The 25,533-nt window shown below is 38.3% G+C and overlaps 1 protein-coding gene across 3 annotated transcripts in view; it reads right to left on the bottom strand.

Moving 5' to 3' along the window:
* TBC1D31 (TBC1 domain family member 31) overlaps window positions 1-25,533 on the bottom strand; it is a 65,084-nt gene that overhangs the window by 24,490 nt on the left and 15,061 nt on the right. For 2 of the 3 annotated variants that reach the window (XM_065903222.1, XM_065903224.1), the window contains exons 5-11: window positions 18,465-18,616; window positions 15,091-15,265; window positions 12,523-12,723; window positions 8,459-8,635; window positions 3,452-3,531; window positions 3,229-3,375; window positions 2,754-2,887 (exon numbers count right to left, since the gene is read on the bottom strand). In XM_065903222.1, the coding sequence (XP_065759294.1) occupies window positions 2,754-2,887; window positions 3,229-3,375; window positions 3,452-3,531; window positions 8,459-8,635; window positions 12,523-12,723; window positions 15,091-15,265; window positions 18,465-18,616 (1,066 nt within the window). The remainder of the gene's footprint in view (window positions 1-2,753; window positions 2,888-3,228; window positions 3,376-3,451; window positions 3,532-8,458; window positions 8,636-12,522; window positions 12,724-15,090; window positions 15,266-18,464; window positions 18,617-25,533) is intronic. The other variant, XM_065903223.1, reaches the window with a different exon arrangement.

Genomic DNA, 25,533 nt, shown 5'->3' with positions numbered 1-25,533 from the left:
AAGCATCTCCTCCTGGAACCCTAAAGAGTGATTAAAACTGACCTTGATCAACATGCTCCAAATTATACACAGAAGTAACTATATTCCTTCACAAGTTCTTCTTGGCCCCAACTAGACCGTAACCTGAAAGCCAAAGCAACGGCTTATCCCCAAACCGGGCTAACATTTAGTTGAAGCTCAGTTTACTGAATAAAACTAGTTTGAGACCCTTGATGAAAATCCCTAGCTACTCAGGCTGTCATGAATCTCCTAGATTTAGATTTCATGTTTAGAAGAGAAAAATCAATTTCCTTAGTATATAGTCATGTGTTAGTTACGTAACAAGATTTTACCGGAAGTAAAAAAATACATAGTTGTGCATGCCTACCTAAATTAGATATAATCTGTCTTTCTTATGGTAAAATATAATTTGCCATTTTAACTATTTTAAGTGCACTGTTCAGTGATATTAATTTTATTCACAATGTTGTGCAACCATCACTATTTCCAAAATCCTTTCCCAAGAGCAATTCTGTACCTACTCAGTACTAACTTCTCACTTCCACTCCCCGCCCCACCCCAGCCCCTGGTAAACTTCTAATCTATTTTCTGTGCCTTTTTGAGAAATTCCACATAAATCTATCCTGTGTCTAGCTTATTTCACTAAGCATGTTTTCAAGTTTCATCCACGTTGTATAGCATGTGTCAGAATGTCACTGTTTTTGAATAATACCCCGCTGTCCTTGCGACCCCATGGACTATACAGTCTATTGAATTCTCCCGGCCAGAATACTGGAGTGGGTTGCCCTTCCCTTCTCCAGGGGAATCTTCCCAACCGAGGGATCAAACCCAGGCCTCCTACATTGCAGGTGGATTTTTTACCAGCTAAGTTACCAGGGAAGCTTGCATATATACACATGTGGTTCATCCATTAATAGACACTTGGGTTATACCTATCTTTTGGCTATTTAAGACTAATGCTGCCAAACATTCATACACAAGCATATACTTGAGTCTCTGTTTTCCGTTCTTGGGAGGATATCCCTAGGAGTACCATTGCGGGGTTATACAGAAATTCTGTATGTAACTTTCTGAGGAACCACCAAACTGTTTTCCAGTGACTGCACCATTTTACATTTCTATCAGCAAAGTATGAAGGGTTACAATTTTTCCACATCCATGCCAACACTCGTTATTTTCTTTTTCAAGATTACAGGCATCCTAGTAGGTGTGAAGTGGTGTCTTGCGTGGTTTTGATTTGCATTTTTCTAATGACTAATGATCCTGAGCATCTTTTCATGGGCTCACTAGCCATTGTACATCTTCTATGGAGAAATGTCTGTTCAAGTCCTTGTCCAATTTCAAACTGGATTGTCTGTCTTTTGTTTTCCTTTTAAAACTCTCAGTGTTATTGGCAGGGCAAACTAGTACAACCTCTTTGCAGAATCAATCAGAATATTCATATTTTATAATACCATCCTGGGGTTCAACCCAAAAGAAATTATTATAAATTTATGAGCTTGAAGCTAGTCACAAAATTGTTATTTTCAATACATAAAAATTAGAAACAACCTAAATGTCCAACAGTAAAAGATTAAACTAGAACATGTACATTATGGAATATTACAATACAGGGTAAAATGTCTAGAAAGTTTACACAAATAAGAGAAATGTATATAATGCATTAAATAGAAGTAGTATAATTATAAAACTAACCCCCTGAAAGTCTAACACTTGGGGGATACACTTTATGGTATACCTATAAGAGGAAATACTATATATAGGCAAGAAATTATATTTTAGAAGACATTTAATGATTTGGGGAAAATGCTCTTATATTCACAAATATATTATCAAGACTCTCTAAGGAAGAGGAATATTCATAACTTTTCTTTTGTAAATTTTCCTATATTTTCTCCAATGATGGGTAAAAATTTATTGAAGCAAATACAACATAATAAAATAAACAAAAAACTGTCAAGAGAAATATACGAAAAACTCACAAGATATATGCTGGGATCTTTTAATTTCTACTTTTCAGAATTTTATTGTTATAGTTGAGTGCTTATCTCCTTTGTACAACAAAAATACATATAAAATTGGTTATTTTTGTTAAACCAGGCTTGGTTTAACTTGGATCCAGTTTATTAACCATTTAGTTGACCTGATCTTACTTATATTAAAAAAATGACTCACTTTTTTAGTGTATTACTAGATAATGATGAAGCAGTAAACATATGGGAATACAAGCTCTAGGTTCTGACTGCCTGGGTTCCAATTCCTATTCTACCACTAACCTCATCATGGAGCTCAAGGCCTCTTCATCTCCAAAGAGGAGATAATAATGAGTAACCCCTACCTCACAGGAGTCCTGTAGAGTTAAGTGAGTTAATAAAGGCAAAACACTGAGAACGGTACCCGATACACAGAGTTGTCAGTAGAGGTAATAACCAAAGGATGATGAGAATGGGGCCACGTCAGGCATCGTGTGCGGAATGCTTCACACTTACTGCACTCTTCTGAACAATAACTGACTTTCAATTAGTGAAGCACCTGCTTCCTTCTTACTAACAAAATCTAGCCTGTAACAGTATCATCTAAAATGCAACCATCTAAATTTTATTTAAGTAAAAAGGTTTATTTATGTGTTAATGTCCAAATTGTCCATTTTATGCTCTAGGTCTGTCTCATACTAGAACTGTTAAACATTGCAAAGATGAAAAGATATCAGGAAATGGTACAAGTATCTACTCTTGGTTTCATATTTTACTTACTTATAAGCGTAGCAACAACTTCAAAACAGATGAGCTGGTTGTTCTGGAATAATTTTACAAATGGAAATGCCAGAAGTGGAAGATATGGTGTGTCACTAAAAATGGTGGACCAGTGAGCTAATGCAGAGAGGGTTCTGCGAATAAAATAGGGAAATAAAGACCAGAAAAGCTTGCTAAAATTTGACTAAATAATATATTCAGATTACAAAAGACAATATAGAAGGTCAATTTGGTGAAACTTGGATTTGCCTGTTTTCCCACAATGAGACTGAGGATATAAACTCTTGGCAAGAATATCACAAAAGTGATGTGCAATAATACATAGGTAAGATTTTTATTACTGGTAATTTTAAATTTGATTACTTGGTTAAGAAGGTGTCTGCTAAGTTTCTCTACTATAAATCACTATTTTCTCCATTTGTAATTAATAAGTACCTTGGGGAAGATACACATTGCTGCAAAATACTGAACATACCTCTGTAATACTCTGAGTAGCTTCCTGCTTTTGATGGGGTATTTCTTCTGAAGGTTGAGAAATGCCACATGAATGCCTTTATCTATAAGGTTACTAAATGCTGTATGATTTTCAGGCAGCTGTAGCAGTGAGCGCCAAATGAACATTCTGAAATTAAAACAGTTTTAACCAAGAAAAACTGGGGGGATAAGACTGATTTAACATGTAAGGATTTAAATTTTACCTGTATTTCGTTGGAAATTCACCATAGCCTTTTAATAAGATTTGTAAACGCTTTTTGTTTAATCCATCTGACAACTCATTCTATAAAGAGAGAAAAAATAATACCAATAGTATCAGTAAGTCCACTGTGGCTTTCTAACTTTAGAACACAATATATAGTAAAAAATATTTTATATCATGGGACTCTCTCCACACACACAAAATCTTTCTCTCTCCTGAGTGTGTATATACACAACACATAAAGTTTATGACATATTATTTACCCTATTATAGGATCTGACCAACTTTTTCTGTCAACAGAGAGTAAATATTTTAGGTTTCAGGTCAAAAGGCAAAATCAAGGATATTATATAGACACTTATATAGATGCTTATATAACCATTTAAAATGCAGCCATTTAATAATGTAAAAATCATTCTTAGCTGTGCTTCCCTGTTAGCTCAGTTGGTAAAGAATCCTCCTGCAATGCAGGAGACTCTGGTTTGATTCCTAGGTCGAGAAGATCCGCTGGAGAAGGTATAGGCTACCCACTCCAGTATTCTTGGGCTTCCCTTGTGGCTCAGCTGGTAAAGAATCTGCCTGCAATGTGGGAGACCTGGGTTCGATCCCTGGGTTGGAAAGATCTCCTGGAGAAGGGAAAGGCTACCCAGTCCAGTATTCTAGCCTAGAGAATTTCATGGACTGTGTAGTCCATGGGGTTGCAAAGAGTCGGACACGACTGAACAACTTCCACTTCATCCTTAGCTTGAGCAGCCAGGGGTCCCTGCACCCAAGCTAAGCTTGGGTCCATGGGCTGCCATTTGTTAATCCCTGTAGCAAGAACAGTGTACTCTATCTTCCTCCTTCTCCTGCTCTCTTTTCACTTTTATTTTTAATTCAATTTTTATCTTAATGGGAAAATATTTTGTAGATTTAAGAATTATAAACCCATATGTATAGAGTATCTCGTTTAAGCCTAACTATACAAAGCACAAGAAACCTTCCGGCTTCCTTTCTTTGAGGAAATGGAAAGGTCAGTAGAAGTTCCCCAACTTGCTCAAGGTCACAGATCTGTTAAGTGTTAATTCAAGACTCAAAGCCAGATTTTCTGACTTAGTTCAGTGTACTTTTTACCATAAGAAACAGTAATCCAGTGTAAGAGGGAGGTGAGGGACAGCCTGAGATGACAGTGAACGAAGATTCCCCATTTGGGAGCCACGGACCAGACGTCAAGGGCAAGTAGCCCAGACCGGAGCAACACGATCCATGAAAGAGACACGTTCACTGCTGTCATCGCCAAGACACCTGCTGCCATTGAAGCCTCTTTAGACAAAGGACAGACGCCCAGATGAACTGGCCTGAGTTTCATCCACTCTTGTCTCAACCATGAGCTGATGAAGTCCCTAATTCCTTTCTGCGTCCTGAAGCCATGATTAGCTGAGCACATGCCTTTCACCCACAGAAGGGACCTACTCTGACCCACCATTTAGAGCTGGCTAAGGGTTTCCAAGGTGGTGCTAGTGGTAAAGAACCTGCCTGCTAATGCAGGAGATGTAAGAGACTTGGGTTTGGTCTCTGGGTCAGGAAGATCCCCTGGAGGAGGTCATAGCAACTCACTCCAGTATTCTCGTGTGGAGAATCCCGAGGACAGAGGAGCCTGGCAGGCTGCAGTCCAGAGTAGGACATGACTGAAGTGACCTAGCACACACACACGGGTTTTTAGAAGCCGCCTGCTCTCTGACACATTTCTGTGGGCCTTCCACCTGTAATGCAGACCAAGTGCGGCCAGATGCCCTCACTGTGGTGTCACTTCTGCTTCCCAGAAGTCAGTCATGACCGTGCCCGCTAGTTTTCCCAGGAAAGCCTCCTGAAAACTTTCAGGAAAGCTCAAGCCAGATTATGTCTCAGATATACCATTCAGCTCCTTTTCTCACTAGTGCATCCAACTCAGAGGGTTAATATGCTCCACTCTTTACACAGCTAGCTTTGTGCCTGCTACTTAAGGTTTTTAAAACTAGGCAATATTTTGTTTAGGGCTACACTGTAGAAGTGATAAAACTACAAAGAAAACCAAGGACATATTAATGTAGAAGTGGGGACAATGGTTACGTCTGTGGGACAGGGAGAAACATGTGATGGGGGACAAGCACAGAGGGGACTCCAAAGCTACTGATAACACTCTATTTCTTAACGTGGATGTGAGTATGTCCAGAAGAGATTGCATGTGGCAGGTCCGAGACTGCTACCCTTAAAAAGGCCTACAGGTTGGTCCCTGGTCTGTATCCGTATACCTGGGTTTTCAGGAAGTTTCCACCCTCCTCAGAACCAGTGGGAGCAGCTCATTGTGCCTAACCTGCACAGTGTGGTTTAAGCCGACCACTGCTTTCCGTGTGGAGTCCTCGTGTGGAGTTTTGCAATGAACTACACAGGGCTGCCTATAACCAGCCTCCAGTGAAAGCCCTGAGCACTGAGTTTCTACTGAATTTCCCTGGTAGACAACACTTTACACACTCCTCTTTTGAGGCAAGCTTCACTTTTTAAAACTGCTTATAGAAGAAAAGAAGCTGTCAAAATTAATGTGAAAAACACCAACAGTTGGTAAGAACATGAAGCGACTAGAACCCTTAAATACCTCATGGTGAGAATATGGATTGTTTAGATCAACCACCTGGGAAACTCTGACAGTATTTACTAAAGCTGAACATATGCACAGCCCATAAGCCCGTAATTCCATTCCTAGGTTTATACCCAACAAGAGACACATCCTTATGTTCACCAAAGATGCACTAGAATGTTCACAGTAACACTGTTTCTAACAGCAAAAAAAAACTAGAAAACTACTCAGATGCCAACCAACAGCAGAATGGATAAAAGCATGGCTTATTCATACCAGGGATTTCTATACAGATATAGAATGGTTTGTGACCACATGGATCTCTCAGATATGACACATGAAAGAAGCCAGACACAAAAGAGTACCAACTAAATGATCCAATGAACATAAGCACAAAAGGGGCAGAACTAATCTAAGGTGTTAAAAGACAGGAGACAGCTGTCCTTGGGGTAAGGGGCGAAGTGCCTGGAAGGGAGCAGCAGAGGGCCTTCAAGGGTGCTGGGGAAGGCTCCATTTTTTGATCTGGGTGCTGACAGTGCAGGTGTATTCAGTCTGTAAAAATGTACTGAGCTCTCCATTTATATGTATGTGACTGATTTACTGTCAGTAAAAAGTTTTAAAAGGTCCTGAAAATGCTAGTAGTTTCTCTATTGTTGATATTTTCCTTCAATTCCAGAAAATAAGGAAAGTACAAAAATAAAACCTATGAAGAAGATAATAAAACTGACTGAAATAGCTAATTCTATTAGTAACTCAGTCTTTCCTATAGAGTTTTTGAAATAATACATAAGTACCCATATCTTTTTAAAAGTGGCTCAGATGGTAAAGAATTGGCCTGCAATGTGGGAGACCTGGGTTCAGTCTCTGTGTTGGGAAGATCCCCTGGAGGAGGGCATGGCAACCCACTCCAGTATTCTGGCCTCGAGAATCCCATGGACAGAGGAGCCTGGCGGGCTGCAGTGCATGGGCTTGCAGAGAGTCAGACACGACCGAGCGACTAAGCACACAGATAACCAAACGTATAGTTCTTGTAGCTTGCTTTTTATATTTAACATACTACAATCATTTCCCTTTCCTCTTACATATTCTTAGATTTCTATTATAAAGCTCTACCATAATTTATATTGATTAGTTACCTAACGGTGGACATTTTGGTTGCTTCTAATTTTTTCTTGAATAAATAACACACACACACAAATTCTGAAGAACAATTTGGCTACTATGAAAATTTTTATGCTCATGCTCTTACTTAAAAATTCTTCTACAGACATGTTTGTGCAAATGTTCAAAGAATAGCCACTGCATCACAGAATGTATTAACAGAAGACTAATATTACAACTTAAATGCCAGTGAGCAGAGTTCTAGTGAGATAAACTAATGTACATCCATAAATGCAATACTATGCAAATATTTTTAACTGCTGTAGCACTACCTGCACTAATATAAATAGTTAATCTGTTAAATGATAAGAGCAAGTTATAAGACAGTAATATAGTATGACTCCATTTATTTAAAAAAATTTAAAGGTAACAGACACAGATATATACGTATATATTTATACACAGAAAACTTCTGAAAGATGAACAGTTATTAACGATGATCTCCTCTGGGGAGTGCAATGAAGAGTGGGCTAGGGCACAGAGAGAAAGAGAAGTATACTTTTGGGTTTTGTCCCTTTACAGCCTTCTCTGCCAGATAACTGTTAATATAGGAGGCAAATGTGATTTTAAGTTTTCTAGGAACCATGTTAAAAAAGTCACAAGCAGCAGGTAAAAATCAAATTTAATAATTTAACCCAATGCAATAAAAATGTTATCATTTGAAAACACAATCAGCATAGTATTATTAATTAATATGATGCTTTTCCTTCTTTAGGGGTAGGAAATTAAGTACAAACTACTATATATAATAAGCTTGTTATATATATAATAGTATAGATATATAACAAGATATACAGCACAGAGAATATAGCTAATATTTTACAATAGCTTTAAATGGAGTATAATCTATAAAAATACTGAATCACTATTTTGTACTAAAACTGTAAATGAGCTGTACTTCAATTCTTAAAATATTTTACTTGCTTTTGTTCATAATAAAATTTCAGTATCTGATGTGTACTTCACACATACACATTTCAAATCAGACCAGCCACTTGTGACTAGTGGTTACCATATTGGACAGTGAAATTCTATACTGTTTGACTTAAAAAAAAAAAGTATGCATTAATTTTATATTAAAAAGACTTTTAAATTTTATATTAAAGTTTTAAAAAGCATGTTATAATTTCAGTTACAACTTGCTGCTTTTCTAAAATTTTCCTTTTAACTCTTAAGGAAGAATGATGATGGACTAGGAATCATGAGACCTGTTTACAGCAGTCATGACAAATGAAAAGTTTAATATATTCTTACCTCTTTCTTTTCAAAACTACCAGTCAGGTCTTGTTTCAATATTCTGGTCTGTATTTTGCTTTCCCTTGATTTCACTGGCCGCTGTACTCTTCCTGATGTCACTTTCACCTTAAAATCACCAGAATTCCCTTTCTTCTTAGGCAAATCCTCAATCACTTTCACTAAAGGAGGAGGTGGCTAAAAAGGAGGGAAAAAAATCCAGTGGCTATCTTTAGAAAACAGACCTGCAAACATAGTATTTAAAACTTTTATTTTGGTCAATTTAATACTGTGCCTTGATACAAAAAGTATAAATAAAGTGTCTAAGAATGTTTCCTTGTTGACTAATGAGTCAAAGCAAATTTCTGCCAAATTCAGATCTTGATTAACAAAGATAAATAGAATTGAATGATTGCTTGAAAGCTTGCCTTAAGTCACACAGTATCAATCCATCTTTTATACCTGCACAATAAAAGCTCATAGGACAGTAGTAATCTGTAGCCCATGGCCCTCTAAAAGGCTGACAGAAGCACCCTAGTATTCTTTGGGCTCCAGTGAAATTTCTTTTGGGGAAACTGTCACGTGACTTTCCTCTGCAAGGACAGCACCCCTGCCTCTGTCCTTGGTTCCATTCTCTAACTTACATGGAGATGGCTGTCAGTCCCTCGGTGCATCAACAGCTTCAGAGGCCGTGCAGACGGCACAACTCAGACGCCAAACCCTCATTGTGATGGGGCTTATCAAATAGGAAGATAAGCCTCCAACAACTTCAACTTACTTGACTAAGACATTTCCTTTATGATAACACTTTCTTTGAAATAAAACGATCATCCTTGTTCAAAGGAAATGAGTAGGTAAAGTACCCCCTGACTTTCTCAGTTCTAAACATGACTAAAGTACAATGACTTTCACAGGGTGTTTAAATGTTTGAGACCATTATGGCTGAGTGTTTCCTAAGTAATTACCCCAGGCCCAGATCAATGACAGATGGATCTGTGTTTTTTAAATAATTTTTTCTTGAAGTCAAAGTGGCAATGCCTCTTATATGAGGACACAAGGAAAACCCCAGAAGTCCAAATGAACATATGAGATTTCCAAAAAACACAAATCATATGCATCACCTTGAATCAAGCTGTCACGAAAGCCAGAACAGTGTGCTTCCATGATGATGTACAATGGAAATGAATCACCACTCTTTGGGAAAGCTCTTTGATGCAGAAACCAAACTTTTTTGACCTCCTTCTCCCTCACCCCCAAAAGAAATAAGGAGAACAAGGCAAACATTCTGACTCGTTTTAAATAGCAGACTATAAAAAGACTACTTTGAGGTTTCAAACAAAACTTTTTCCCGTGTTGCCTTCAAAGGTTCAGGACTTCTGCTTTTGAAGGAGCAGCAGTTGGCTGCTCACTCAGTTGCTAACTTGTGTCTGACTCTTCTTATGAGCCCCTGGACTGCAGCCCACCAGGCGCCTCTGTCCACGGGATTTTTCCTGGCAATCATCCTGGAGTGGGTTGCCATTCCTTTCTCCAGGAGATCTTCCCAAACCAGGAATCAAACCAGTGTCTCCTGCACTGGGAGGCAGATTCTTTACCACTGAGCCACCTGGGAAGCCCCTTGCTTTTGAAATTTACCCCTATGACAGGAGACCAGGAAAACATTCTCTATTGTCAACTGCAGTATGTAACATTGTGAAGTGTATAAGAGTAGGTAATGAAAATAATACATATGGCACTGCTATTGTACTTTCGTTTTAAAATTATTAGGAGAAGTATTTAAAGTTTTAACTGTATCAGTAGGGTTTTTTTTTAAATAGTGGTTTTCTGGGATGCATTATTATTTATTCACATTTGAAAGAATATAAGAATAATGCAAAATATAGTAGCAATAGCTCTGACCAAAGAAAAAGTACAGTGACTACTTACTCAATGATTCAATTCTTTGTCTATGAAATGTAATTAATAAGTGGTCTGACTTCTGAATACTACCCATCTTTAATATCCTTGAATCAGTCCATTCTTCTAAATCATTATCAAAATACTAATTCTGGTGCCACATTTTTCATAGTCCTTGCATAAAAGAATCTCCCAAAAGTTGAAGCCTGAGATATGACCTGAATTGTCACACCTCAGGAGAGTTGAAACTTCAGCATAGAAATAGGAATTAGCTTACTTATTATCAGCAGACTACCAGAAATTCTTCAATGGCAAGAAAATAGGGCTTGAAGGAATGGGACATGGTTAATAAATTTTGTATAAACCTGGGCATTTTGTAAGCCTGGAATAGCCACAGAGACACTGGTGGTGTTGGTAATGTGTCAAAAAAATTATCCTACTTCTGTTATGAGCTAGCTTTTCATCAATCTGATCTCAATTTGCTTAACAAATAACAGAGAGGAAGCCAATGACATGCTTATCTTGGTTTTTCTCGGATCTCTATTTCTGTTAATAACATTTATCTAGCTCTTATATATTCAGCTAGGTTAGTAACTCTCATTAAGTACAAATAATGTTATTAAAATTTTTTAAGTCGGCAAGAACAGTAGAGTATAATTCCATATGTTTAAAGAAAACGTATTCACATGTGTACACGACACACACACACAATTCTCATTATTCGCAGTAATGTTTTACAGAGTTGCCACAACACTGAGTTAGTGAATACTGAATTTCACCAGCAGACACATTCACAAATGGAATCTGTGAATATACAGGTTGACTGTATACATTTACATGCATAGAAAAAAAATACTTGGTAGGCATACATTTCAAAATCATCTGAGAATGGTTAGACTTATTGAATTATTTGCTTATCTGTATCTTTTGGCTTTTCTCTGTAATAAGAACTTCTTACTGATGAATTCATTTGTAGGGCAGCAATAGAGACGCAGACATAGAGAAGGACTTGTGGACACAATGGGGAAAGGAGAGGGTGGGACAAATTGAGAGAATAGCACTGAAACATATGCATTACCATATGTAAAGTAGCCAGTGGGAATTTACTATATGACACGGGGAGCTCAACCCAGAGCTCTGTGCCATCCTAGAGGGGTGGGATGGGGTGGGAGGTGGGAGGGAGTGGACATAGGCCTATCCATGGCTGATTCATGTTGATGTGTGGCAGAAACCAACACAACATTGTAAAGCAATTATCCTCTAGTTAAAAATGAATCATTTCTTTTTAAAAAGAACCCCCGACCCCCACAACAACCACCCCAGAAAAGAGAAGGAAACAATCTAAGGTAAAACTTGCTTTGTTATTTGATGCAACAAGCCAGAGAAATTCTAGATTACCGTAAGAGAAGTAGGAAGTATATTTTCAGATGAAATGTGTAGTGTAACAACAGATGCAGAAATGCGCACGGTGTCTACAAGGGACAGTAAGAGAAGCTGAAAGCACGGGGAAATAGTAGGTAGAAAGAAGAACAGAGAAGACCTTGAGAGGCAGGCAGAAGCATCTGAACTTAATGCAACAGGCAAAGGGAAGGAGGCCACGAGAACAGCATTGTTTTAGATGATGAAAGCCTTATTTTAGAAAAATGGCAGGTGGAAGATGATTGATGAGGAGGAGCAGGCACCAAGGGCTCTGAGTTTAGGTATATCTATTGAGATTACTACTATTGGAGAGCAGTCAGTGAGCACCAATACAAGGATGGCCGACATGGCCAACAGGTGGGCCACGTACAGATATTTCAGATTCAAGGAGTACATGACTTAGTATTGACTCGATGCAGGAAACAGGAATAGACATAGTCATAGGTGCTCCAAGGTGTCCAGCTTGCAAGATGGGAAGAAAGAGAAAAAAATGAACAGACTGGGATTGCAGACCTTTTTCGGGAAGCAGATCAGAAGGGTACCTCAAATCGGACGAGGACAAAACAGAGGTCTTTGACAAAGGCAGCAGTTTAAGAACAGAGCATAGGTTGCAAAGTCTGGAGACATGGCTTTGGGAGTAAGAGCAAAAAAAACATATCCAGAAAAAGGGATAATGGTGCAAAGAAGTTAAAAAATTGTAACAGAGCTTTTATTTTTGATGATAAAACTTTTAAATCTTAACAGAAAGGAGGGAAGCTTACTTGATAACATACCTTATTTATTTCTTTCGTTAAAGTCTGAACTGAGTATATGTTCAGACTGCCATTTTCCATAATAGATGCAATGTACCGTCCGTGTGGGCTAATTACTGATGAGCTAATTCCGTCATCAAGGCTCCCAATTTCAAAGAGAAGTTTACAAGTCTGTATATTAATAAATCTCATAATACCATCCTGACTTAGCACTCCAAGAACCTAAGAGTAGAGAGAAACATGTGAGTTCCTAAAACACATTTAAAATTCAAAAGTCTCAGATGTTAACTTGACTTATTATGGTGATCACTTCACAATATATACATACAAATACTAAGTCATCATGTTATACACCTGAAACTAACATGAAAATGAAAGTGAAGGTCGCTCAGTCCTGTCTGACTCTTTGGGACCCCATGGACTATACACTCCATGGAATTCTCCAGGTCAGAATACTGGAGTGGGTAGCCTTTCCCTTCTCCAGGGGAATCTTCCCGACCCAGGGATCGAACCCAGGTCTCCCACATTGCAGGCAGATTCTTTACCAGCTGAGCCACAAGGGAAGCCCACAAATATTGGAGTGGGTAGCCTATCCCTTCTCCAGTGGATCTTCCCAACCCAGGAATTGAACCAGGGTCTTCCTGAGCTATGAGGGAAGCCCCAAAACTAACATGTTCTATGTCAATTACACCTCAATTTTAAAAAGTCAAACTACACACATACACATGTGTGTATTTACATATGTTCTCTCTTGGGGGGGGCATGCAGTGGTGGGCTGGAGGACAGTCGGAGGAGACCATACTCGCAGAGAGCCATGATGTTTATTTAAAATCCCTAATCATGGCTCACGCAGATTTGCTCAGTTCAGGTCCAGATAAGCCTGGCTCTAACCAGAACCAGTAAGGAGCCTATCCTGGAGACTACAGAAAGGTCAACTGAGACTCTTCCCTTCCCACAGGCAGGCCTGTCTCCACCAATCCCTCCAGGGGAAGCAGAGAGGACTACAGTTCTTCACTGTGACCCCACGCTGGCTGGCAGAGTGGGGAGGGTGGAGGGTTTGTTTCCCTTCTCCATCCTCAGCTTGAGCAGAGCTGACAGCCGTCCTGTTGCCCCACACAAACCTGCGACCTCATTGTTGTAACCAGTATTTGGGTTGTGGAGGGAGAAAGTCTGTGAGCTGCAAAAAAGGACCGTGTTGGGGCGGGGGGAAGTCCGGAGGAAGTTAGTCTTTTAAGGGGGAAAAAAACAGCTGTAACCCATACAACTTGAAAAATTAAAAACACATACTAAAAAAGCTTAAACGCACAAAACAATAAATCCCTCCACTGCTTCGTCTACAGGTTCTTTCCCCAGGGCCAGGGGCTGGTAGGCAGTGTCACCAGGTGATTTTGTGAAACACTGACATCCCTTGTTATGTGAAAGACTACAGTTTGGAGGTAGTTGGAGGCAATTTGAAGGTGACAATCTAAAAAGCAAGCTTTCTGTTGATCAGATGGTAGGAATCCCATCATTCATTGATGCAACTTCTCTGGAAGGCAATTTGGCAGATCTATCAAAGCTACAGATGCACATAATGCTAGTACCAGTGTTTAACTCTGGGATTTTATTTTACCCTTCAGACAGGATGTGTGAAGTGACGTGTGCAAAAGTGATGCAGTGCAGTATTATTTGTGCTAGAACAGAACTAAAAACAGGTTGAGTGCCCAATAATAAAGGACTGGTTAAAAAAATTTATACAGCTGTACAAAAGAACGAAGTTTTCTACTGATATAGGATAATCTTCAAGGTAAACTAAGTAAAGAAAAAAAATGCAAAATGGGAAAAACATAAGATTATATAACAGCAGTGGTTTTGGAGAGTGAGTAACTGGGCAAATGAGAGAGAAAAGTAAGAGTTCACTTTATGCCTTTTTTTTTCCTTACATTTTCAACCGTGTGAAAGCATTATCTACTCAAAAAATTAAAACAGATATAATATACACACACATACATCATACATATATACATAAAACACACACACATATAAAATTTGTTAATGGCAAGACCCAAGATTATTTAAAATAAAGAAGTTAAGGTTCAACTGCCCAACTATTAAAAAGAAAAAGGGTGTGTGGAGGGGGAGCACTTTGTAAACTAAGGCTAAATAGAATGAAAATATGTTTCATAGGCTTGAGGCAACCTGTTATGATAGATAAAACACAGCACAACAAAAAAGCAAGAAAATTCCCATTCTGGTCCTACTTTTAATCCTTGTAACTAACAGCAGTGTTGACAAGTCCCCTAGTTTGATGTCACAGTCTGTGAAACTGTGCCTATGCTCAGAGAATTCTTTAAGGATCAAATAAAAAATAGCACACTTTATCACTCTGTAAACCAGAGTATGACATAAAGTATACCAATTTTAGGGAAAAGGGTGAATTATCATTAATATATAGAACCTAAGATGTTTCCATTTTTCAGTTTTAGGCTCTTAACAAGTTTTTGGCAATTTTAAATCCTTGAAACAATCAGGCTGCCACAAGTTAAATAAGAGAACTCATATAGTGCAGAAATTGATACGATTTTTCCAAAAAAGTACTACGTTACTAACCTTTATGTTACTAACCTGATTAGAACCAGCATCAAAACTATCAGGAAGAAATTCCAGATGGCGGATGGCACGAACTTTGGTGGGCATCTGGATAATTCTAAATAGCTGTTTAGCTTCCAAGCACCACAAATGAATATGATTTGATTTGCCCCCTGCAGCCAGGATTCGGCCATCCCTGCAGAACAAACAGCTCTGTAAGACTGGGTGAATTATTTACAGTGGCACTGTCCAACCTGATCCAGTATCATGATGGAAATGTTCTCATCTCTGCTGTCCGAAACAGTCACTACTGGACTTCCCTGGCGGGACGGTGGATGAGAATCTGATGCAGAGGCCACAGGTTCCATCCCTGATCGGGGAAGATTCCACATGCTGTGGGCCACCAAGCCCGTGTGCTACAACTATCGAGCCCTCGCTCTAGAGCCTGACAGCCACAGCTGCTGGGCCCACGTGTCACAACAGGAGAACCCACCACAATGAGAAGCTTGCGCACTGCAAGGAAGAGCAGCCCTGACTCACCACACCGAGGGAAAGCCTGAACCCAGCAGAAAAGACCAAGTGCGGCCAAAGATAAACAAACAAAAACCCAAACAGTAAGAACCAAAATAGTCATTATTAGCCACATGTGATTCAAAGTAAAAGTGAAATCGCTCAGTCGTGTCCGACTCTTTACGACCCTGTGGGCTATAACCTACCAGACTCCTCCGTCCATGGGATTCTCCAGGCAAGAGTACTGGAGTGGGTTGCCATTTCCTCCTCCAGGGGATCTTCCCGACCCAGGGATCGAACCGAGGTCTCCCGTCTTGCAGGCAAACGCTTTACCCTCTGAGCCACCAGGGAACTAAAATGTGGCTAGTACCTCTGAGGAAATTAATTCTTAATGTTTATTCATTTAAATAGGTGATGCTACAGAGCTGGGGAAGGAGGAAGATCTACTGCAAGAATGATGTGAATCGGTCACAGGGTGACCTGGAGGAAGAATTCCATGCTTGTCAGTATTGCTGACTGGCTAATACAAAAATGCTGAGATAGGAATAAGGTTAGTATATAAGGAAGAACGAGAAGCAATATTCAAGTGTGGCTGAATACTTAAATTAGATGGGGAAGGAAATAAGATGAGAAAAGGGAGGGAAGCCAAGACCAGAGGGCAAAAGACCTCAGAGGATATGGCGGGGAGTTGGATTTTCCTAACAGCAATGGAAAGCCTTTCATGGGAGTTCAATAGGAAATGACTAGAAGCACTCTAGCTGCTTTGCAGAAACTGACTTTAGGAAATGAGATTAAAAATAGATCATGATAACCCTATATGCAAGACACATAACCCTATATGCAAGACAGAAAAAGAGACACAGATGTATACAGTAGACTTTTGGACTCTATGGGAGAAGGCGAGGGTGGGATGATCTGAGAGAACAGCATCTAAACATGTATATTATCAAGTGTGAAACAGATCACCAGCCCAGGCTGGATGCATGAGACAAGTGCTCGGGGCTGGTGCACTGGGATGACCCAGAGGGATCGGGTGGAGAGGGAGGCGGGAGCGGGGATCAGGATGGGGAACACATGTAAATCCATGGCTGATTCATGTCAATGTATGACAAAACCCACTGCAATGTTGTAAAGTAATTAGCCTCCAACTAATAAAAATAAATGGAAAAAAAAAATAAAATGATACAGAGGAAAAAAATAAAAAATAAAAAAAAAAAATAAAAATAAAAATAGACCAACTAAGAAAACTATATTTCCAGGCAGCAGCCTGGAAAAGGGCTTCCCTGGTCGTTCAGTGATCAAGAATCTGTCTGCAAAGACACAGGAGACATGGGATCCCTGGGTCAGGAAGATCCCCTGGAGAAGGGAATGCCAACCCACTACAATATTCTTGCCTGGAGAATTCCATGGATAGAGGAGCCTGGTGGGCTCCAGACCATGGCGTTGCAAAGAGTCAGACATGACTGAGTGACTAACACACACACATCATAGACAAGGGGTTGTATCAGGAGGGTTCAGAGCCGACCTGAAGATAATCTCACTGGTCAAAGATGAGAGAACCAGAGCATCACTAAGAATAATAATTTTAATAAGTAAAACCACGTCAACTATGCTTAAATCCATGAGTTTACAAAGATTAAAGACAAAAGACCTTCAACGGCCACCTGTGAATATGCCAATAAACCAATCCATTATTTTGGGAAAAAAGGTTTTCTTTTTTAAAGAGGAAGAAATCAAGCATTTTATCCTGCTTTTCCTTTACTAACTGTACAGCAAAGTAACCAAAGAATTGATGAGAGGAAGTTTCTTTCTCAAGGAGGTTCCAGTTAATAAGGGAGAAGGAAAGACAGGATAGTTCCATTTTGCTAACCTCCAATGCAACACAGGATATCTAGGTGATGATCACCAATGACCATTAACATCACAAGAAAGAGTTCTGTGTTCCTCCAGATGAAAGGACACCAACCACCTACAATGTCTTCTTGCTCCCAAATCAAACCAGATCAGATCAAGCCTCCAACTCACAGGAAATATGACATAACCAGTTTATAGTAAATATAGATGAGAGAAGATCACATTAAATAGCATCACAGGGATGCAAAGAGCAGAATCTAGAATATAGAAAACTACAGGACAAATGACCAGTTCTTTAACAAATTAACTGCAAAGAAAATATAAAGAGAAATACATCAACCAAGGCCACGTGTGAACCTTATCTTGTTCCTAACTTGAACAACCAACCACAAAAACGATTATTAGACCAATCGTGAACTATGAATAATAATTAGACATAGTATTATGAATTTTTAAAGGTGTAATGATAGTACCACAGTTGTGTTTCAAAAAGGGTCCCATCCTTTAGGGATACACACTGAAATATTTATGCATGAAATGATACACTTGGGCTTTGTTTTACGACGACAGAGTACAGAAGTAGTAGACAGTTGCCAGTGGTAAAGAGTCTGCCTGCTAAGGCAGGGGACACAGGTTTGATCCCTGGGTTGGGAAGACCCCCTGGAGGGGGAAATGGCAATCCACTCCAGTATTCTTGCCAGGAAAACCCCACGGACAGAGAAGACTGGCGGGCAGTTTATGGGATCTCAAAGGGTTGTACGTGACTGAGCACAGGCAGAATTACAGACAAGATAGGAGTGGCTATTAGTTGATGCTTATTATAGCTAATGAGTGTACCACCCTTAGGATTTCATATGCTTTTTATATTTTTGTGTACAATAAGTAAAAAACTTAATACCATATCTGAGATCATATCTTAGTTTAAAGGAAACTTTTGCTCATATGACAATAAAATACTGAAAGAAAATTTATAAAATTTCACTGGAAGTTAAATTTCATAAAAATCCTCAGTGTCTCAAAGTGAACATTACCTGGTCACGGCAAACACTTTGTATAATATATTAGAGCTTTCAGGTGGAGCTGGCAATTGATATTTGCAAACAAGAGTATCACATTCCCAGGCGAAGATGGAATTATCTTTAAAACAGCTGAGGATGGTATTACTGAATGGTAGAAAGAAAACCTAAAAAGGAAGGAAAAATAGTTATTGTTTATATAAGGATCATTTAACCCTCTTTAAGTTTAAAATTTACAAGTAGTTAATTCTTTCTTAAAATTATTTTTTCTTAAACTGGAGAAAATACATTTACAATACATGCCAGGGGATAAAACTGATATTTTATATACTATTATAAAGTAAAGGAAAAGGTAAACTCCTTTAAACAAAAAATAGGTGACTATAATGACAAGTTTATCCATAAAATACTAACAATTCTTAAATATTTAACCTTATAAAAGATTCAAATGAAAATAAGATACCATTTTATGTGTATCAAATTTACTTTAAAATAATGCACACACTACACAAAACACAGACCAAACATATACACAAAATATACATAGTGTATTTATAAGTTATATACTAATATACACTATTAAATACTAACAACCAAGTGTTAAAAATATTAAATGTTGGTGACACTACAGAAAAAGGAACTGTGATACACTCCTGCTGGTAGTAAAAACTGACTAAAGATACTGTATATGTATCAACAGTCTTATATTTCTTCTGAATAATCAATCTGCTCCTAAGGGTTAATTCTTTGAGAAAAAAACAGCAAAATGCTTTAAGATAAATGTGTATAAATGTTTGCTAAGCATTATTTGCAAAAGTAAAAACTTGAAAACAAATACATGATGTTAGAGATTTTATATTTTAGCAGGGATTCTCATATTTTATTAGAGATTCAATTTATTTAGTGTACAATTGAGACTGAAATTGGTGGAAAAGCTGAAAATGTCATTTTATTCTCATAATTTCTATTTCTCTATTACATAAGCAGTAAGCAATGCTTACTTCAATAATATAACATTTTAATTAAAACTGACCAATATTTTCTCATAAATTTCAATGGCTTCAAATAGAACTTTGTGTGCCATCTGTGTAAAACACACAGAGGGAGGTAGGAAAGGAAGCAAAGAACATGAAAAAAATTCAATACCCTAAGGACAAGCATTCCTAGCTATCCCCTCAAAATAAATTCCTGCAAACAGCTAATAGTTAGTTACAGCTCTACCTATTTAATCTTTTTTTCCTTTATTTTCCCCTCAATACAGCTTTGGTCTTCTATTTTATTCCTCTGAACCACAGAAGAATTATGATTTCTTTATACACTCATCTGCCCACAGGAAATCTACCCTGAGACCCCATGCATGGAACCCCAAGAGACGCAACATCCGTCCCAGCTGAAGAGACTTGGCTGGTTCTGAACAACAGCGGGCAGAAGTCTTGTCTATCTTGCTTATTCTTGTGTGGTCAGTGGCAAGCACAATGACTAGAACTTAGTAAAGGTGCGCAACAGTTTTTTGTTGAATAAATGAATGAATATACCTTTTTCTTACTAAGTTGTATAGTATATGCATCTTCACCTTTAACAGTTTATGTTGAGTTCTAGGTATTTGTTCTTTGGTTCTATCCAGATCAGCCTTCTTAACTGCATTAGAACTAATTATAACACTTTATATTTGAACACATCTTCTTGTGTCTACTGCTGTGTCTTTACAAGCTTTATTATTTTTAAAACGTATGACTGTTTTTGTGTTGGAAACAGAGAGGGGCAGGGACTCAGAGGAGGCAGAGCACCTTTAAGGATTTGTTACCTTTTATTCTGACATCTTCACAATTTCACTGGTGTCAGAGGGAGTGCTACTAACACATTCTTTGGGGATGAAGTGTTCAGCGTCTCTAACACTGGACTAGAGTGTCTCTGAGTATTCAGAATCTAGATGTAACCATCATCACAGTAGTGAGAGAGATGTCCAGAAAAAAAGGATCAACACTGCATCTACCGTGGCTTTCCCCAGTGTTACAAAAATAATGGGTCAATAAAGCATCCACATGCAATATGGCAGCCTTGAGACTAATTTGTATTATTGTCATCCAGTTATTATATATAGTTTTAATGCATTAAATGCATTAAAACATTACTATAAAAATTTTAGGGAATTGTAAAAATATATATTTATATATTATTATATATAATACATTATCTCTTTTTTGATAATAATGCTAAAAAACATACATGCATGCATACAAAATGTACTATGGAACACACTGGTTAATTAGAACAATCTACTAAGGACTAAAGCCATAAGACTCTAAAAGATACTAGCTCAACTACATCAGATGCCGAGGCCCTTGCCTGATCTAGCTCCTCCTCATTTTTGTCCTTGGCTCACTTTATCAAAGACAATCTGGCAGGCCTTTTGCCAACAGTTCCATTATATTAAGAAGATTTGTAATATGAAGGTCTTATAGAAAGAACTCAGTGAATACATTACAATCTATAATGAATGCATTAAAACAGTGTCCAATGTGATGTCAAAAAAAGTGTCTTGAAATTTTTATTATAATTAGCAGTATTTTTCTAGAAAAGTAATAAAGTTTATTCCTACTGGGAGAAGCAAAAGCTTAAAAGTTAATGAGCATCAGCTGCTATTTTGAGGAATAGCTGTGATAGATTATTGCCTACATGATTATTCATTACTAGATTTGTAATTTTAATTGCCAGATTTTAATGATTATAAAATTGTTCCTAATGAATCACGTCATTATTTAGATAGTGTCATCTCCCGACAAACACAAAATGCTTAGAAAAAGCTTCATGAGCACTAACAAAATATACTTTTTGAAGGTTGGCTGCACCTTTTCCTTACAAAATATGAAAATCCTAGGCTTCTCAATTCACTTTTGAGAGGTACGTGAATTCTTTTCAAAGTTGAAAGAGATCAGGATAGTAGTTAAGAGAAAGTTAACAGTGAAATGTACAATTCGGCAAAAATTTAGTGCGTGCCCATTCGTATACAAAGACTAAGCTTAGTGACACACGATTGAGTGTTCTCTGATGCCATCATCAGAAAACCTTGTCTGATACATACTGACCCACACTAATCAGAAATCTCAGGATTTATTCCAAAATCTCCAGCTAAAAGAGCTAAATGTCCTACCTCCTAGCATCAACAAAAGAATGAAAATTTCCTAACTCGAAGAAACGTAATTGGTTTATCCGAGAGCATAATGGAGCCACTTCAGAGTAAACCAAGCTTCAGCTCAGAACTGCACCTCTTTCACAAGCTACGTGACACTGGGCAAGTTACTTACTATTTCTAAAGTGCAGTTTCCCCAACTGTAAAATGTGGATAATTGTATCTACCTTTCAGGATTATTTAAGCTTAAAAATAACAAAACAAAGTGTTAAGTACATAGCAAGGACTCAACGATTGGTATCTATTACTGCTGCTGTTTAGTTGTTAAGGTGTGTTGGACTCTTTGCGACCCTATGGACCGTAGCCCGCCAGGCTCCTCTGTCCAAGGGATTCTCCAGGCAAGAATCCTGGAGTGGATTGCCATTTCCTCCTCCAGGGGATCTCCTGACCCAGGGACTGAACCCAAGGCTCCTAGCGTCTCCGGCACTGCAGGTGGATTCTCCACCAGTGAGCCACCTGTGGCATTGCTATCTATTACTACCAATTACCACTACTGCTAGGTACAAAAATCAATGGAAAACGGATGCAGCGTAAATTCTTTAAAAACATTTTGAAGTCAAAATCAACTATCCACTGATAGTTTCTAATCTGAAACCTTTAGGGAAGATGTGTTCCAGAATTCAGAACTACTTATGATCTGAGAAAGGGATCAAACCTGGGTCTCCCGCATTGCGAGCAGATTCTTTACCATCTGAGCCACCAGGGAGGCCCAATACAACGCATATTCTATAATATTATGCAGAACTCTCAGTGACTTGGAGCGACACCCCATACTCAAATATATTAATATTTCAGCCTCATGTCAACTTAGTTCAGATTTTGCTGCCAGATAAATTCCAATCAGATTCTGCTACCAAATGAGTTATTAAAAAACATCTGGGTGTTTGAGTTGCTAATAAGGGATTATGCATCTATTTAATATAGTTCAAAAGAAAAAGAATACAGTTACCTTATAGCTTTTTAGAAGATACCTAGTTGCACTGAGGTAATTCTATAAAGCTGGATAATAGATAACAAAAATAACAGCAATATAGAGACAGTAGCAGCTGCAGCTAACTTGTACTAAGCACTTACTGTGCACAAGCTTTGTGCTAAGCGCTTTACACAGATTATTATATTCAATCCTGAAACAAACCCTAAGGTAAGCACTGTTACTATTTCCATCTTATACACAAGGTGAATAGCTTGTCAAAAATGTTTAATGTGAATCTACTCAAGATTTTAGACTTAAATTCAGTTTACAAGATCAGTAGCATCAGCTGCTACTTTGCAACAAAGGTTCATTAGTCAAAGCTACGGTTTTTCCAGTAGTCATCTATGGATGTGAGAGTTGGACTATAAAGAAATCTAAGCATCAAAGAATTGATGCTTTTGAATCACGGTGTTGGAGAAGACTCTCGAGAGTCCCTTGGACTGCAAGGAGATCAAATCAGTCCATTCTAAAGGAAATCAGTACTGAATATTCATTGGAAGGACTGATGCTGAAGCTGAAACTCCAATACTTTGGCCACCTGATGTGAAGAACTGACTCACTGGAAAAGATCCTGATGCTGGGAAAGATTGAAGGCGGGAGAAGAAGGGGACAACAGAGGACGAGATGGTTGGATGGCATCACCAACTTGATGGACATGAGTTTGAGCAGGCTCCAGAAGGAGCTGGTGATGGACAGGGAAGCCTGGTGTCCTGCAGTCCATGGGGTCGCAAAGGGTCAGACACAACTGAGTGACTGAACTGAACGTACAAGGTATCAGCTGAGAAAACAAGTTAAATGATGCAATGAGGAGATAGTAACACAAATCCACAATGTGTGGCATTTTCCAACACAACTAACTGGCCTGGCTTCTTAAAAAAAAAAAAAAATTAATGTTATGGGAATAAAAGAGAAAAGGTGGGAGACCATTTTAGATTAAAAGAGCCATCATAAATGAAACCCATATCATCATGTGTTACCATGCGTCATCAATGGAAAAAAAAAATCACAAAATTTGTATTTAAAATATAAAAGCAGACTCAGCCATAAAAAAGAACAAAATAATGCCATCTGCAGCAAATGGATAGACCTAAAGATTGTCTTACTGACTGAAGTCAGACACAGAAAGACAAATATCATCACTTAAATGTGGAATCTAAAAAAAATGGTACAAATGAACTTAGTTATAAAACAGAAGTAGAGTCACAGATGTAGAAAACAAACTATGGTTCAGTTCAGTTTGGTTCAGTCGCTTAGCTGTGTCTGACTCTTTGCGACCCCATGGACTGCAGAATACCAGGCCTCCCTGTCCATCACCAACTCCCAGAGTTTACTCGAACTCATGTCCATCGAGTCGGTGATGCCATCCAACCATCTCATCCTCTGTCACCCCCTTCTCCTCCTGCCCCTAATCCCTCCCAGCATCAGGATCTTTTCCAATGAATCAACTCTTCGCATGAGGTGGCCAAAGTACTGGAGTTTCAGCTTCAGCATCAGTCCTTCCAATGAACACCCAGGACTGATCTCCTTTAGGATGGACTGGTTGGATCTCCTTGCAGCCCAAGGGACTCTCAAGAGTCTTCTCCAACACCACTGTTCAAAACCATCAATTCTTCCACGCTCAGCTTTCTTTATAGTTATGGTGACCAGGGGATAAAAGGGGGGAGGGATAGACTGAGAGACTGACATATACACACTACTGTCGGTAAAACAGATATCCAAAAAGAATCTACTGTATAGCACAGGGAACTCTACTCAATACTCTGTAATGGCTTATATGGGAAAAGAATCTGAAAAGGGATTTCTGTGGTGTTCCAGAGGTTAAGAATCTGCCTTGCAACACAGGGGACGAAGGTTCGATCCCCAGTCAAGGAACTAAAACCCCACGTGCCTCGGGGAAACTAAGCCCACGCACAATTACAGAGCCCGTGCACAACCTCTGAGCCCACATGCCACAACGAGGATTCCGTGTGCCTCACGAAGACCTGAGGCAGACAAATAAATAAACAAACAAACGTTTTTTAAAGAAAAGAATCTGAAGAGTGGACATGTGGATATGTATAACTAACTGACTCTACTGTACATCTGAAAGTGACACAACATTGTAAATCAAATATACCCCAATAAAAATCTAAAAATAGAAAACCACAGTAAAAATATAAGTTTAATAAAAACTTGATAAGAACTAAAGTCTTGCTTTTAGTTTATAATTACTTCCTGTTTTCAACAGAATAAGCCAGGAGTGACAACCATCAGACTCATCTCCAGTTCTTGTATGGCCAGGAGAATGAGTTTTATGTTTTAAAATTCTGTCATTTCAGGTGGTTATGTAAGTACACACATATCCTCAATTTTGCTTTTTGCCAGCAAAGCCAAAGATATTTACTATCTAGTCTTCTGAGGAAAAGCTTGCTGGTAACTTATAGACTATAATATTCTATTGTTTTAGAACAATATACTTACATGTATATTGCATATTGTATTTAACTTACTACATTTAATTTTATCACTAATATTTGGAATCCTATTTTTTTAAACTAAAATGTCTAAACGACCAAGTGAAGGTTAATACTGGCAGCTATTCAGTGTATACTATTCTAGTTTCATGGTAAAAATAACAGATGGTTTTTGTGTCATTGTTTCATGACTCTTTCCACCGTGGGTTCAACTCTCAGTGTTCTCTTTCTTAGCCTTTAAAACAATTAAAGTGTTAAAGCAACTGAAGAAGAAACGTACTAAGGCATTTGGCCTAAATACCTGATGAGTAAGCTGGCTATGACTTGTATCTTTTTTAAATGATTAAAAACCCTGGGATTTTTGTGGAGACTACAAAATAAGATTTTGGTTGAGATGAATTGCTAGTTGTTCACGCTAATAATCAAGAAATTAAAAGCAATACTGCATGTATAATACAACCTGAAGCA

The sequence above is a fragment of the Muntiacus reevesi genome, chromosome 12, assembly GCF_963930625.1.
Source record: "Muntiacus reevesi chromosome 12, mMunRee1.1, whole genome shotgun sequence".
Classification (NCBI taxonomy): domain Eukaryota; kingdom Metazoa; phylum Chordata; class Mammalia; order Artiodactyla; family Cervidae; genus Muntiacus; species Muntiacus reevesi.
The sequence above is the reverse complement of the archived record's forward strand: the minus strand, read 5'-3'. Positions and strand labels throughout refer to the sequence as shown.